The 14984-nt window shown below is 46.4% G+C and overlaps 1 protein-coding gene across 1 annotated transcript; it reads right to left on the bottom strand.

The window, feature by feature from the left end:
• Positions 1-1284: 1284 nt before the first annotated feature.
• LOC135813426 (uncharacterized) lies at positions 1285-7398 on the bottom strand. Its single transcript, XM_065326523.1, has 4 exons — positions 7302-7398; positions 3242-3292; positions 2142-2459; positions 1285-1724 (listed from the first exon to the last, which is right to left on the bottom strand). The coding sequence occupies exons 1-4, from the start codon at positions 7360-7362 to the stop codon at positions 1285-1287; spliced, it is 870 nt and encodes a 289-aa protein (XP_065182595.1). The 5' UTR covers positions 7363-7398.
• Positions 7399-14984: the final 7586 nt, after the last annotated feature.

The raw sequence follows: 14984 nt of genomic DNA, 5'->3' as shown, positions 1-14984 counted from the left end.
TGCAGTGGCAAGTGGCGAGTGCCGCATGGATGTCAAGTTGTCATGCACAATTCAGCTATTACTTACGGTCCAGCTAGTCCTGCCATTGCTCGCTCGTCCTGGTTCCTCCTCGTTCGTCTTTCTGCACGTCTGCACTTCTCCTTCCCCACCGTTGGCTTTGCGGTACGGGGGTGCCGGAAGGAATTCCCACCATGTATCCATGTACATGAAGTCCCACCATGACTCTCCATGTACATGTCCACGGCCACGTCAGCAGTTTGTATAGTACCGGAAGGAGTTCCCACGATGTCTCCAAAGGCCTAGAGCGGACGTCTTTGCAGCAATTCTTTTCGCCCTGCGCATTCAGTTCGCCGACGATGTCTCCAAAGGCAAAGGCCTAGAGCCAAGTAGAGGGGACGTCTTTGCAGCAATTCTTTTCACCCTAGTACCCTGCACATTCACTCCGCCGACACGGCAGCGTTTACGGGGCCGTTCCAGGTGCAAAAGGTCCACGTCAGCAGTTCTCAGCTATTTCGCGTACGGGATAGTCGCCGCGACAGCGTTTAAGGGGTCGTTCCAGGTGCAAAAGGTATCCATCAATGGCACTTTGCAGTATGGGTACGGAAAAGGGGCCTCCTCGTTCGACTTCTGCAGTTCTCCTTCCCGTCAGGGGTACCGAAAGGGGCCTCCTCGCAGTTGTCCTTGACGTCAGGTCCACGTCATGCAATTCTCAACTATTTCGCGTACGGGATAGTCGTCTTTGTCGTACGCGACATCGGCGTTTACTCCATCCGAAAAGAGTGGCATTGGCACAAAGCAGACCGTTGACGGGGTCACGTGTCAAAAAAGTATCAACAACGTGTCGACTACGTGTCGACCACGTGTATAGCGGTACACTCAGCGGTACACTAATTCTCGTGCCATTCTCGTGTCACAAAACTGGAACATCGAGTACCAGTATGGAAAGGCTTCAGACAGGAAGCCTTTCCAATATCCCATTCGGCTTGACGGCCCACACTAGTACATGATACGTGATTTTTATTTTTATTTTATTTTCTTTGTTTTACTTCACAAAATCCAAGCAGGGGCTTCATTTTCACCGGAGGATGCACTCAGTGTGCTGACAGTGCTCAACACCGCGACAGAGCGTAATATCGAACAACCAGTGCAATCAAGGCATTTTTGGCCCTACTTAAAGTCTGATTGCCTTTGTTGTTCAGTGCTTCATTTTCAAAAAATAGTTCTCTTCTTTGCAGTGCGGTTGACGTAATGAAGTTGGGTGCTGCTACCCTCCCCTATAGCCCGTCAATGAACTTTCGTCCTCGTTATTCTAGTGGGAAATGTTGGAGAATGCGTACCTTGAATAGTGATAGAAACAATCGTAGATACTGGCTGGGAGGAATTTAAACAGCTTTGAATCACATCGTGAGGTCGTGCAGGAATTGAGCCCGCTGCAACACAGTCGAAGTTTGTAGTATACCAGGTGTTACAGGTTACGTTGAAGGCAACACCGGACGTATCACGCTCTGTTATTACGAACTGTGGGTCGTTCAGCTTGAAGCTGAATGTCGAATGTACCATATTCGTCGATGTCATTGTCCGAATCAGCTCAGAATCCGGAGATAGTGTTGTGTTCCAAGATAATTTGAGAGGGAAATTGCCGCTTGACATGCATGATATGGTGTGATTGCCATCCATGTAAACTAGTGGCAGTGACGTAGGGAATGAGGACCGAATCTGTCGAGCTACAAAAGGGGGCAAGAGAACAGCAATGGTGTTATTCTTTCATTCCATGATTTAGTGACGCCAATAAGGACGATTGATAAGTGTGATAGGACTGATACTAGCGAGAAACAGCTAGCTGGAAATTACCCGGGAAGGCAAGAAGCAATGTATGATGCAAAACAAGCGGGATGATCGAGTTAATACACATAAGAGATATCAGAAACCGGTGGGGGGGGGGGGTGCACCGAGCAGGAACAGGTACTGCTCAAAGGAAGACTAGATGCATTGTTTTGGAAAGCATTTCTACGATGCTGGGTTGTGATGTCGATGGGGAGTGAGTTGTAGAGGGTGAATGCACAGTTGATGCGCTATGCACGGTATCATTAAAAAGCTGCCCTTGATGGACAACATGAGTAACATCTCAAACTGAACCTTACCCACAACATTGAGCTGGTACAACTGTGGTGAGGAGCGGGCGTCGGTTCGGCAATGGTACACTCCAGTGTATGATGCGTTGAGTGAAGGGTGTGCTGTGGTGTTCAAAGGGGCCCTGCCAAAACCGGTGAACGAACCGGTCACACCCAGCACCAGGCTACCATCAGTCTTCTCTAGTCGAATGAACGGTGCTGATCCACTGGTCACAATACACACCGGCATGTAGCTGAGAACGTCAGCGGTAGACTGCCCATCGCCAAATGTCATTATGAATGGCGTTCCTTGTCCTGTACCAGCAGCAACGAGAACGGGATATTGACCTGCAAGGACGTATACAAGATTGCAGTGGAGCGATGCCAGCTCAATTCTAGTTTTAAACGGCATAAGTTGATCCACATTCTTCGAGAAAGTATCCATTGTATCCTCAAATACAGTTGTGTTGGTTTCCGATTCGACATTCCCTGAGTGGCGCGGTGGGAGAGAAGGGTAGGGGGTGGGCATATTTCTACCTGCAATTGCTTGAAGACATCAAACAGTCTCGTGACTCCGCTGGCCTGGTCACGGACAATGTAGCTTAGAATGCGCGCGCAGTCAGGAATGCATTTGTCGCCAGCTTCTTTCCCACAAGGATTAAACAATAGTACGAAATAGTGGTTGCGAAGAGCATCACTGAAGTCATGCTCTTCGGGCACATTCTGCCTCATCCTTATTAGAGCTCAAGTGATCAGTAGTGAATTCCCCGAACCACTGTGTATTGAACAGGGGGGGGGGGGGGGGGGTGCTATCTTGCCGATTTGCCAAGGTGAAGGTTCGATGGACTTCTCGTGTGCCCTTTCCTATCAAGCAACACAAGCCAGCCATGGAGCAAAGGAGGCACCACACACAGTTCATTTCTCAGACTCTAACGCTAGAGTGCCCTTACTATGAAAGTAGCGGACAATGCGTAATGCAGCAGCACTAGAGCAGTGTACCGAGAGAGCTCAACAAGTCGAATGTCGAGGACCATATCAATATTATAGATTCACTGGGTAACTCGACCGAACACAAAGTCACTATAGCATAACATTCTTCATCATAAAGAATTGCTCTCAATTTCAATTACCTGTTCCTACATGGACCTGCAAGAACACGAATACCGCTATGTGCCAACATGCTGTACAGAACAGAACCGAAAATATAATAGATCCAATGGCCACAGTGAACACACAAACACAGTCATTATATACACACAGAAAACATGTAACTTATGTCAGAATAATAGAATATGTGAAGCATTACAGGTCTTCATACCGTATTTAACACACTAACTTTTCTAATGTAGTGCGATGGTTATCTCCCTCAAATCTTTACCCACATAGCACCTGCCTTAGTCATTTTGATTTTTCATTAATAACGCCAAGGGCCTCACTGTCCCCTCGACGTAATCAGAAGTCAGTAGATCTCGCCTGACCTTTCCGGTAGCCTTGGCCTGAAACGCACTGCCATGGAATGTAAGGGAGAACAAGGCTGCTCAGATATTTATCCTTGCCTCCACCCTCTGCACCTTGCAATGAATGCTCCGTATGACTTTGCCTGTCTACCCACTCCGTCATGTGTTCCTCTCTGCGTGCTTGTGCACCAATGAACTCTTCGTGTTGCCCCTGTTGACCTGCTAAATCGCTTCTCATATCTCCCATGCTAAATTATTCAGCAGTTTGTTCTTCGCTGCTACCCCCAACTACGCGTTGAAGCACCTGCCACGCACCACTGATTCATCTCCCCGATGCACCTAACATCACTGTTTCACTCTCCGTATTTCTACCTATCCTTCTCTATCCTTCGCCTTGTTTTTTCTCTCTCTGTGTCTGCCTGTCTATCTTTCTCTCTGTCTCTGTCTCTCTGTCTCTCTCTGTCTCTCTCTGTCTCTCTCTCTGTCTCTCTGTCTCTCTCTCTGTCTCTCTCTCTGTCTCTCTGTCTCTCTGTCTCTCTCTCTCTCTCTCTCTCTCTCTCTCTCTCTCTCTCTCTCTCTCTCTCTCTCTCCCTTTCTTTCTGTCTCTCTTTCTCTCTCTCTCTCTTTCTTTCTCTCTTTCTTTCTTTCTCGCCCTCTCCCTGCCTAACTTTCTCGCTGCTCTCTGCCCGTATATCAAAAATTAACAGCAACAAGAGCCCATGAAAAGAAGGGAACACGAACGCTCGGTTCGGAAATTATCTCATTGTTCCTTCGGACTGGTGTGAATTGCGGATGCATGTACTTCATTGAAGAAGTACGGTTCAGGGTATGATAATTATTATGTTTTGCACAATGGGCAATCGGCCTACTCACGATACAAGGGGATCAATCTAGGGTTGAAATCCTGTAAACAGTGGAGTGGTGTGCCACCCGCAGTATGATGTACTGCATACATGTGAAGTCGTATCTGCAGCTAGGCCAGATAATAATTGTAGCAATCCCGAAAATTCGTCTGACTTCTAAGGCTGCGTTCACACGACAACGATTGACAACCAAATCGTTGAGTTTACTACTGTCGTTTACACGACAATGCCCGAAAATGAACACACTTCAAAGTGTTTTGAAACGTTTTCAAAACGTTTTGGTTTTCGTGTAAACGGTGAAAACAGTGAAAACGATTGGAAACGGAGCGCGGTTATGGAAACCATTCTGCGGGGGGACTATACCCAACCCTTGCTCCGGCCAGCACTTGCCAACTCCAACTAACGTGTTATTTCCCGCGCTTGCGACAAGCCAGCAGGTGCTAACTCCAGCCTTATCGACCGTTTTCTGTTTTCGTGTGAACGGTTCAAAACGATTTGCCGTAAACGGTTTGAAAGGATTCGAGGCCAGCGCGTTCTCGTTTAGCTTCGTTTCGTCTCCGTGTAAGCGCAGTCTAAAATAATGATGAATGCAAAAGGTCCACGCAGCGATGCCTGACCTACCTGAACTGAAGGGCGGGGGGGGGGGGGGGGGAGGGAGATGCGCTCTCCATACGCACAAGCCATTCAATGCACTTCATGAAGTTCAGTCACGCCTTCTTTGATTCTGGGTGGGAATGCAATGCACAGGGTCATTTTTCATATTTTTCAAGAACCACTGAATAGCAGCGTCAGTACGCGTGGCTCGCGGATATGCAGCACATGTGTTCTAGACCGTTGTTCGTTTCCAATCTTGTCAACTCCAAAAACACGTGTTCCTACCTACACTCCTGGCACTTTGCCATGTGAGCGCATCGCTCAGGAGGTCGGATTTCAGTTGCCAGCACTGTAGCCTATGTAGGTGACTCACACTACTACATTGTATCTTGATGTCACTGGGTATTTGTAGGGCAGGAAGCGGACTGTCTGGGTCACTATAAGTAACTGTTAGTATCTTTCCGGTGGTTATACGGACAGAAGAGCACGTCATGTAGAAACGTGGTGCCCTTCGCGCCAAATCTTCCCCGGCCTGCTCCAGCGCAACTGGTGAGCCATGAATTCCCGTAAACATTGGGCACTGAGCATGAAGTTGTGTGTTCTTGCACGCCTGGGACGTGGAGGGCTTATCGACTTCCCGTGTGATCCTAATGGCAGTCAGGAAGCAGTCAAGGATCAAATCAAGTTTGCGATCCAAGTTCATCATTATTTTTCGTCCGTGTCATAATTATTTTTATAGTAATGCGGGGTTCGATTGTAACTTGTCAGATAAGAGAGCTGGCTTGGGGAGGGCTTGTGTATTTGCCGCAATGTTACAAACCTTGAACGATTGGGACGATCATCTCTCTATGCGGATGACACGACCCTCTACCAGTGCCTGTCTGCCCCCTCCGAAATCGCCGACTTCACATGCAGCTCCAAGCCACCTTGGACAGCGTGCCTGAGTGGGACGCAGACTGGAGAGTAACGTGTGAGCCACCCAAGTCTCTGGCAATGACCATTGACCTCGTCTACACTTCATACATACGTGCCTATTTTCACATAAGCACCAGACTGTCCGCAGATTAAGCACCAGATATGTAGACCTGATCGTACACTAATCATGATTGGTCAAATTTTGATCCCGCGCTTCAATGTGATTGGTCAAGTGTTTTGCCTGATCCGACTAGAGACTAGAGAAGTCAGAAGCTGCTACGGGGTCTAGGTGATCCTCACAGCTCATGGCGAGTTTTCAATCTTGCACTCGTACAGTCCTACACTGTGCTGTACTATCGATCTCAAACTGGAATTTGCCAAAAATGAGTTTGGCAACGAGGGCGGCGATGGCCACAAAAAAACGAAGTTGAATGTCACCGTAGGTATAAATCGAATACACTGTATTACCTTCAGCTTCGTGTGTATGGTTTGATATTCACCACGTATACAAACCTCGGGGTACTCAATTCGGCTTCAGGTAATATTACTTCAATTATACATGTATACATATTATGCAGTGGTGGATCCACGATCTCAAGGAATGTGTGTATGCCGGGTGCCTTGTGCGAATTTTCGCAGACCATTATCAGAATTAAAAATAATAATAATAATAATATTTTTACCGAGTCCACGACTTGGGTGAATGAAGTTGAAGACACCACTGCAGCTGTACTTATGGTTGATAAATATGGTGGTAAAGACACACCTGGCAATATGGTGGTAAACACACGCCCGCCCACACACGCTCTCTAAGCTGTGGGCGGCCGTGTGTTTGCTGCCATATTGCCAGGTGTGTCTTTACCACCATATTTATTTTTACAGAGTCCACGACTTGTTCGGTTTGCTCTACACTAGCCAAAATGAAGAATTTTATCTTACATGTTGTGCTCACTTGAAAAATGCAGCTGCAGCATGTGTAGCGGCCGTTTGCTTATGTTTGTAACCCCACCATTCCCTGAAGGAGATGGCAGCACTCGTCCCTCCTCTCCCCACGTCTGGCTTCACTGCTGTTATGCTCTTTTCTCAAAGAAACTTACAGATACAGCACTTAATGGTGAGGAGGGGGGGGGGGGGGGGTTAGGGGCAACTATAGGCACGGGTGCGGGACGCTCACTAAGGCGCATTTGCCTACATCATGTACATGCAGCCAGTGTGCTAGGCCACACGTTCCCAGTTTTCTGTGCTGAGCAGAACGGCTGGAAACCTGACCCATTGAAGGACTGGAACAAGGTCCCATTCCCTTCTGAATCGCGGTCGTAGACCAACCTACTCTTCAAGTTTGGTAATTCAATTAAACTTACCTCTAAAATCCACTCGCAGCACACTGGCACTCCTGCTGAATGCCATCGTTGTAATTGGCATTCGCCCAATCTGATACTCTTCTTGAAATGTACTCTTACCCCTAATGCCCGCCAATTTGTGTTATAATTATAAAATCGCTTCCTTGGTTTGCGCTGTGCTCCAGTACTCCCTGCATTCATGTCAGCTATTTCACAGCACAGTCAGTGACACCTCAAGTGTCATTAGTGTCAAGCAGAGAGTCATGCATGCTGAATGTGCCCCTAGGCTTGTCAAACAAAGCTGGTGAACTTGAAGCCTTCACCAGTGACTGAAGGCACGAGAGAAGAATGATAATTATATTTCCTTCTACCCGTGTGTGCAGGTCCGAAAACCTTTTATGTTCTCTAATTGCGCGGAGTGACTCTAATCTTGATTCAGGGAATTCAATCTTGTTTTACAGACACAGAAAGCATGAAATCGGCCTTATTGCAAGACATGCACGTGCAGATAAGTTAACGCGTTGCAGTGTACTGTATGAATCAAAACGAATCACTTATATTAATTTGTGTACATGGCACAAGTCACTAAACACTTGGTATCTCCGTGGGTGTGATAATTAATTTGAAGGCGCTACAAATATGCGCAGATATTTGCTTTAAAGGTATGGATCAAAATAATGACAATCGTACTGCTGAAAAGTTGTAAAAGTGATTAAACAAGGGTAAACAGCACCATTCGCCCTTGAACAGTACCTTCCTTCGCCAAGGAAAGTTTTAACCTCGAAACAAGTGTACGGAGGAGCTGACTACCGCTGACGTGTCTCTTTACTGATGGTATTCTGTGGCAATTTGTCGAAGTCGGCAGGAGAGTCCAGTTGGGTTGGTTTGGCTGATGGAACAAAAATGTGAACACGGAGATTAGAAGCAACTCGCACGGTGTCAGGGCCCAGCAGAGCCCAGCTGGTGTGACCACATGACATGCACCTGTTACTTGTTAGCCTTTCTGTCAACTTATGCACGCACGTACATTGTATCTGTACACCAAAACGACACTGTTAACTACCGGTGTGATGCACTTTAGACGCCCTAGCGGAGAAGTTACCTATGACCACTGTTTGTCCGGTCCTGCTTGCCCTGCTTCCCAGTACTACTATTAGTGTGTGTGTGTGTGTGTGTGTGTGTGTGTGTGTGTGTGTGTGTGTGTGTGTGTGTGTGTGTGTGTGTGTGTATTGTAAGGATTTGAAGTCGTCCAGAAAACGTTGCATCACACACAGCGGTATGCATTGATTCCCTTGACGTCTCGTGCCGGGGGAAAACCCACTATTATCTTGAAATTCATTCAGTACCCGTAATCTACTGACAAAGAGTGAGTTTACTAGGATGGCCACACCCATTCCCAGGGCACGAGTGAGCTCTAGGCAAGGGCGGGTAATGCTAGCATTATGGCTGGCATTATAGTCCCTTTTTTTCCAAGTGGCATAATGCTGGCATTATAACACCATTTCGCATGCAAAATTGGCATTACAAGCATAATTGCCGGTCGACAACGGTGTCATGCATGAAGCTGGCTAGGTCCAGTTCCGAACATCGTGCATCTGAACCCGTCCGGCGTCGTCCGGAGACTTGACGTTGCAAAACAACCTTCTCAGTGGATAGTTTCAGACGACATGCTCACTGCTGTTGAAGTTTATTCTTCTTCTACGCTTTGGCCTCGATCCAAAACGGCCTTCTTAAATCGCAGGCTGTCCAACCGTCCTGCTTTCAGCAGGACAGTCCTGCTTTGGACCCAAACACGTGTATACATTTACATGGGAGAGAATTGCCTTTGTAAACATTGAATATGGGTGTCCTGCTTTGAAATGGTGGCAAGGTTGGACAGACTGAAATCGACTTTTCCAACTTTCGAACTCCATGGCATTATGGAGTAGTGTGAGCATTATAAGTGGCATTATATCCTGATGAGCATTGCCTTTAGCATTATCGCAGAAAATTACGAGAGAGCTTGGAAGCTCAGGGCCCTGCGCTATGCTTTGTTGCCTAGCTTATCGTGTATGTTGTTAGAACTGATGGAAATGCTTTTTCCTTTGATTAGCTACATCATTGTATTACAAAAACGTTTCAATGAGATACTGAAGTAACGTCTTCTGCATAGCTATGGGACCGGCGCTAACTCTGCCGATCACGGGCGTTCTGGAGTCGACGGGATGTCTGTCCTGACGTTTCCTGGGGCCGGCGCTGACTCTGCCGATCACGGGCGTTCTTCTTCGTCTTTTTATTATTATTATTATACTGACGGCAACTAACATCCATTCTGATTGCATTTACTCGTCTTCCTACTTCGTATTTCTTTCCAGAAAATCTCGCCATACAGCAGGGAGTCGTTTAAATAATATGACTCCCTGCTATACATCTACATGACTGTATATACGTTATAATTATTGTGCTATCGGCCTACATGCGATTCCCGGGCTGGTCGACAGGCGGCTCAGCCAGCCTGCTAGTGGGATCTCGGCCTTGCACACAAATCCACACAAAATGTTACGGCACTGAATGCATTCCCCCGATACACTTCACTCATTCTCTTGATGGTACCGTACTCTTGATGGTACGGGACAGGTACGGGATAGCGCCAGGCATGTCGATGGCACAAACAAACAAAAATATTGTGGCCAGCTGTCCTTGCTGGTACGGTACAGTACGGGACAGATACGGGATAGCGCCAGGCGTGACACAAACAAACAAACAAACAAACAAACACCAAATTAAAGCTGTGTGGACCCTGGCTAGCGCCAGACGTTACTGAAGTAACGTCTTCTACATAGCTACGGGAACTAGCATTACCCGCACATGCCTTGTGAGCTCCCGTAATAATTTCGAGTCGAGCAACAAGGACGTGCTGTGTTCCTGAAAGTTTGACGAATTGAACGCGCTCCCGACGTGATCCAGCTGTTCTGATGTACGGTGCACGTGTGCCACTCATGAATCCATGCAACAAGGACTCCAGACACTTTGTCCATATTTTCCCTGTATTCACCCTATACACACACACAACAGAGGCGAAAAGCTGTAGAGCTATAACTTTGTGTTTCTTGCATTTTCTGCGATCACCAGACAGCAGCATTTTACTATTGAATCCTCTACGAGCAGGTCTAGATATTTGGTGCTAGTGTGCAAGTTATTGCGCGTATGTGTGAAGTGTAGGCATGGTGATGTGAATAGAGGCGATAACGGTGCGCTGTTACCACCATCAGAGGCATGAGTTGTTTTCTCAACATGGCGCCACCTGTGTACCAGGTTTGGCAACGTGGGGCTTTCCCTCTTACTCTTCCCGCCTGTTATATTCCAGGGTAATGTAGCTATCGCCCTTGATGACTCTGTAACACTGCCCTTCTTTGTCTTTATAGTGGAAATGAAAACAGGCAAAATGCCTACTTTATAATATTGGACCCACTGTGAATAATAATATGTATTTAAAGGATAAACAGTTTCCTCTGAGACAAAAATGCGATAATACTCATAAAAAAGGACACACTTCAGGCTCATTACAAACATCTTGAAAGTTTTTGTCTTCACAAGTATACTTTCAAGCCTTCTCATCAGGTGAAATACAGGCAAGGGAAAAGGAACAGGAACAGTGGATTAAATACAGTAAGAAGGTGGTAAAACAGCGCAAAAAGAAAGAAAGAAAGAAAGAAGATAGCTAAAGTAAACAGCGAAAATTGCAATAATGACACAAAGGTGCAAATGCGAGAAAACTCAATAAGCGCGACATGTAGTGCGACAACAAGTATGAAAGTATACTTGTGAAGACAAAAACTTTCAAGATGTTTGTAATGAGCCTGAAGTGTGTCCTTTTTATGAGTATTATTTAAAGGATATTGTGGATAAGTAGAGATAGGAGAAAAAGAGAAAGAAAAAACGGAAGGTTGGTTGTAACGAACAGATTGATATAAATCCAGTGAGCTTAGGAAAGCCTATGTCGCTGATACATATGTATACCGCAAGGCTTGAGATTTGAAATCCGAATACCTATTTGAAAATGTTGTTGTTGGTGTCAATCTACCCTGGTATCGCCTCTATTCTCACCTACTAGTATGTCTGTTAACTCTCACAAACGAAAAAATAGAACTATCTCAATGCCTCGTCTACACTTCATACATACCTGCTTATTTTCACATAAGCACCAGATAAGCACCAGATAAAAAGACCTGCTCGCGCACAAATCAGCTGGTGTGACCACATGACATGCACCTGTTACTTGTTAGCCTTTCTGTCAACTTATGCACGCACGTACATTGTATCTGTACACCAAAACGAGACTGTTAACTACCGGTGTGAAAACGAAACAATAGAACTATCTCAATGCCTCGTCTACACTTCATACATACCTGCTTATTTTCACATAAGCACCAGATAAGCACCAGATAAAAAGACCTGCTCGCGCACAAATCAGCTGGTGTGACCACATGACATGCACCTGTTACTTGTTAGCCTTTCTGTCAACTTATGCACGCACGCACATTGTATCTGTACACCAAAACGAGACTGTTAACTACCGGTGTGAAAACGAAACAATAGAACTATCTCAATGCCTCGTCTACACTTCATACATACCTGCTTATTTTCACATAAGCACCAGATAAGCACCAGATATCAAGACCTGCTCGCGCACAAATCAGCTGGTGTGACCACATGACATGCACCTGTTACTTGTTAGCCTTTCTGTCAACTTATGCACGCACGTACATTGTATCTGTACACCAAAACGACACTGTTAACTACCGGTGTGATGCACTTTAGACGCCCTAGCGGAGAAGTCGCCTATGACCACTGTTTGTCTGGCCCTGCTTGCCCTGCTTCCCAGTATTACTACTAGCGTGTGTGTGTGTGTGTGTGTGTGTGTGTGTGTGTGTATTGTAAGGATTTGAAGTCGTCCAGAAAACGTTGCATCACACACAGCGGTATGCCTTGATTCCCTTGGCGTCTCGTGCTGGGGGAAAACCCACTATTATCTTGAAATTCATTCAGCACCCGTAATCTACAGACAAATAGTGAGTTTACTAGGGTGGACACACCCATTCCCAGAGCAGGAGTGAGCTCCCGAAAAAACTGCGAGTCGAGCAACAAGGAGGTGCTGTGTTTCTGAAAGTTTGAGGATTAATTGGACGCGCTCCCAACGTGCTCCGAGCCATCTGTTCTCATGTACGGTGCACGAGTGCCACACGTGTGCCACAGTGAGCAGGTTGCGTGTTTGCCGGCACGGCTCTGGAACGAATGAGGTTACCGCTCGCCCTCTGACTCTGAGTCTTCCATCGATTCATCGTCAGCAGCCAGATGAATCGAGTTCATCAAGACTTCACGGAGTGTCCAGACTTCTCCCAGCGACGTTCTTTCGGGAGTCGGGATGATGGCTTCAGCATCATCCGAAAGTGGCATGGAACAAGGCTTCATTTTCGTACATTTCCGTGTCGTATTAATCAAGACCCCGTTTGACCATAGTAGCCTCCGCTGGTGCCTGTCTCGTAGAACTATTCACGAAACATATAAACTTAAATAAAGGGGAAGAGTGTCGCCGAAGTCCCACCAACATCTTCGAAACATATAAATATATGAATAAAAAATGATAATAAATAAACTAGCAGAAGTAGGCAATTTGAAGGCTGGACATTGGGCTACAAGTGGGTTTACCTCTACCTGTTTGGCGTTCTCCTTTCGTATTACGTACATGTAGACCTACCCATCTACGCAGCTCTGCTGTCCGATCCAAGTTCACCACGCGCAGGTCCACTGGACACTGGAACGTCAGAGACCAGGACACGGGCTTGATTCATATGATGTATTTGTGCAGGCGTAGAGGACACGGGCTTGACATCGTTGTTGACTACGAAATTCCAGAGAGTAGAGATTGAGTCTTTACGTGGCGACAGGTTTGTGGAACTTACATTTCAATTGTCGCCAACTACATACGCTATTCTAAGCGACTTCCCATCATCGCAGACAAAATCTGTCTCCAAAGTAGGGATATCAGCGAACGCACTGCGCAGCCCATCTGCGCAGGTCAGCCTGGCCCAACTACGCACGGCCGACAAGAAAACACATGAACATTTTCCTTTTTTGCAGAATAAATCGTGCCAAGAAGATGCAGGGAATGGCTGAAAACTAGGCTCAGGAATAGTAGCACCCAGAGACTCTCAAAGAAATTCATGGTCCATCGCTTCTGACAATCGCAGCGAAGACATCCAGTCCGTGCGCCAGTTCAGAAAAAGTCGTCTAAAAGTTGCACTTCCAGATTTGCCAGATTTCGCAGTTTTCTCAAGATATCACGAGACGAATACTCAATGGCGTCACCTTCGTCGTCCGTTGGTTTACGTCTCCCGTGAGTTCTTCGTCTCAGACTGTTGCCGAAATCCAACCTAATAGTTGTTCTCTGCCCTAAGTTTTGTCCGTGGCGATAACAAATAACGAGAAGTTGAGTTCTCGCTCGTCGCTTGCGTGTTCGTTATGTCGCTGATATTTTGGTTGAACATGCTATAATTTCGCGCCGTTGGTTTGTACAAGGGTTTCGCTATTTCCTGCTTATTTATTCAGAAAGAGATATAAGCCAACAGTGCATCCTCCAATTTTGGCTTGTGCAAAATATCCGACAGCGGTGATACCAACCGTTTTGTAAACACTGTATTTTTAAGAAAGGGTTTGCTCCCCACACTGGAATAGCGCGAGCTCCAGTGTGGGGAGCAAACCCTTTCTTACAAATCATCGCCGAAGTCGCAACCACTACTTCGTACTGTATTTTTGACACATTTTGACACACGCATGTCTTCAATTGGTGAACTTAGGAACGACCGACAGAATCGTTCAAGGGGTCCTAGTATTCTGCGATGTACCAGCCAGATAATTGTATCCGTCGACCACGAATTTATAAACAACACGAACCTCAACAGGTTGCTGGAGCTCCAAACACAAACCCTTACAGATCAATGCATGTGCCTATACTTGTATGTACAACAGCAACAATATCAAGCCAAATACAGTACTGAGGTGGGAAAGAAACATAAATATGCAGAGAGGATGACACTCTAAACACAGCACCTGAGACAATGCAGAATTGAAGTGAAAAAATGGCATCTGCGGATGGCCGAATAAGGTGCTACTGTTTTTACAGCACAACCGCCATGCCACAAGCTACAAACAATACAGTACACATGCCCGTACGTTCATGCACGGTGGACGCATAGAGCAAAGAATATGCTTACCCGCACACCCGGTACCCGTACATGAAAAAAAGAAAAAAAATGATGGCAGCTACGTACAGGAGATGGCCCACGCCTGGTATAAAGTAAACGTAAAAGAGAAAAAAAGTAGTACAGTGAAATCGATAACAATATAGTTCAGTTCCCACACAATACCGCTCCTGAGCCGGATCAAACCACAATCCTAGCCTCGGCAACCGCCAGTGCGGCAGAAGCAGAGACAAGGCGGTACACACCCGTACATACATGCACACGGGATCTGACATGTGTTCATGCGGTTTTATCACATGGCACGTGATTGTTGCCCGTACTCCAGCGAATCAGCACCTTTCGCGCCGCGGGCAATAATATGCGACATTGCCCGCAAAAAAATAGTTTAATTGCCCGCAAAAAAATAGTTTATTTCAGTGATCGCGTGACTACGCGTTTACGACGACTCTGTAGACTGTACGAC

Source organism: Sycon ciliatum, chromosome 4 (assembly GCF_964019385.1).
Source record: "Sycon ciliatum chromosome 4, ocSycCili1.1, whole genome shotgun sequence".
Taxonomy (NCBI): Eukaryota; Metazoa; Porifera; class Calcarea; order Leucosolenida; family Sycettidae; genus Sycon; species Sycon ciliatum.
This window is presented reverse-complemented; position numbering and strand designations above follow the sequence as displayed.